Raw genomic sequence first — 1,858 nt, 5'->3', positions numbered from 1 at the left:
GAGTAGGCGCCATCACGACTCCTGAGGGTGGGAATTTCGGGTCATGACAATTCTCAAGTGCATCAAGAACAAAGTACAACACTGCTACGGACCAGTTCCTACAACAAGTCTTTGTATGTCCTTAGTTGAGTTATAACTTTGTAATTGTTCTTCACTGTAATTCCTACTTTGCTTATCTAGAAGAATTAATTAGGAAACCTTGTGAACCATAAATAAGGTATTTGTGTCGTGACTAGAGTTAGTCATGTGTTGAAGTCTTTATAATAAGTGTATTGCAAAGTGGCTTGTAATAACTATATTACAAGATAGTGACGGATTAAGAGTTTAATTCCTAAGTTGCATAGGTTGTAATCTAAAAATTTCTCATAGTGAAGTTGAAATCCTACTAGTGTAAGTTGTGGTTTTTTGATCCCCTTGAGCAGAGATTTTTCCACCTAAAAGTTTCCTATTCCATTTACTTACCATTGATTTAGCTTATTCTGTGGAAACTATTATATGACCTGGTCTCTATATAGTTTGGTGGACTTATATATTCTATCAATTTGTATCAGAGTAGGTTCTTTCTCAGGTTGACATCTAGAAAAGGGTCCTCATGGCTGCTTTACCAAACTTTGAAAAAGGCTAGTCTACTTACAGACCACCTAGGTTCAATGGCCAATATTATGGGTGGTGGAAGACTAGGATGCATGACTTCATCATGGCTGAAAACTCCAAGCTGTGGGATGTCATATGTGATGGTCCTTTTATTCCTTCCAAAAAGGTCAGAGATCCAGCGCTAATAGTGCCCAAGACAAGGAAAGAGTTCAACGATGGTGACAGGAAAGCCATGGAGAAATATTATCGTGCCAAGAAAATTTTAGTGCGTGGTATAGGTCCTGATGAATACAACAGAACTTCAGCTTGCCAATCTGCAAAAGAGATATGGGAAGATTTACAAACAGCACATGAAGGACCTACTCAAGTAAATTAATCTAATATTGACATGCTCACTACTGAGTATAAGCTCTTCAGAATGAATGATGATGAATCCATTCAAGATATGCACACTCGATTCACTTCCATTATAAATGAGCTACACTCTATTGGTGAAATCATTCCTAGGAACAAGCTCATGAGTAAGATTCACAATGTTCTGCCCAGCTCCTGGGAGAGCAAGGTGAACACTATTACTGAAGCAAAGGATTTGCAGGCGCTGACTATAGATGAGCTGTTTGAGAATCTGAAGACCTATGAAATGAAGAAGAAGAAGGACAGTGAGAGAAGATGACCAAAGAAAGAAAACAACCTGGTACTTAAAGCAGAAAGCAATGACTCGAGTGGCGAGGATAGTGACATGGCATACTTAACCAGAAGGTTTCAGAAAATGGATCGAATGAATGGAGGTATACCAAAGAGGGTAGTTCTAGGAAGCCATAAATTATGACCTCTGTCATAAGTGTGGAAATCCAGGTCATTTCATCAAGGATTGCCCTCTCCTGAAGTAAGAACATTTCAAACACAACTCTAACAAAGTAGCCAAGAGGAACCCGGTTCCTGATAAATGCTTCAAAAGAAAGAACGTCTCTAACAATGTTGTGAAGCAAGTGTTACATCTCGTGCTTTCGTACGTTAAAATTTCATTTTAAGTTAACCAACGTAGACTCGGGGATGATATCATCTTGACGTTAATGTAATTACGCTATTTATAACAAGCGATAAATAAGTGTTGTGAAGGATAAATGGGATCACGCATTAAAGAAAACGAGTTTCGTTGAAAGTGGCTAATTTGGAATAAAATACGGGCCGAGCGATAATACCCGATAATTACGAACTAGTACCATGCAAGGTACCATATGACCACGGTAGTATAATATATAAA

General features: G+C 38.3%; 1 protein-coding gene across 1 annotated transcript; it reads left to right on the top strand.

The window, feature by feature from the left end:
* Window positions 1–682: 682 nt before the first annotated feature.
* On the top strand, window positions 683–1,267 carry LOC142162042 (uncharacterized). The gene is made up of 2 exons (XM_075218343.1): window positions 683–961; window positions 1,004–1,267. The coding sequence occupies exons 1-2, from the start codon at window positions 683–685 to the stop codon at window positions 1,265–1,267; spliced, it is 543 nt and encodes a 180-aa protein (XP_075074444.1).
* Window positions 1,268–1,858: the final 591 nt, after the last annotated feature.

This window comes from Nicotiana tabacum, chromosome 7, assembly GCF_000715075.1.
Source record: "Nicotiana tabacum cultivar K326 chromosome 7, ASM71507v2, whole genome shotgun sequence".
NCBI lineage: Eukaryota > Viridiplantae > Streptophyta > Magnoliopsida > Solanales > Solanaceae > Nicotiana > Nicotiana tabacum.
Note: the sequence above shows the minus strand (reverse complement) of the source record. Positions and strands in the feature narration are given on the sequence as shown.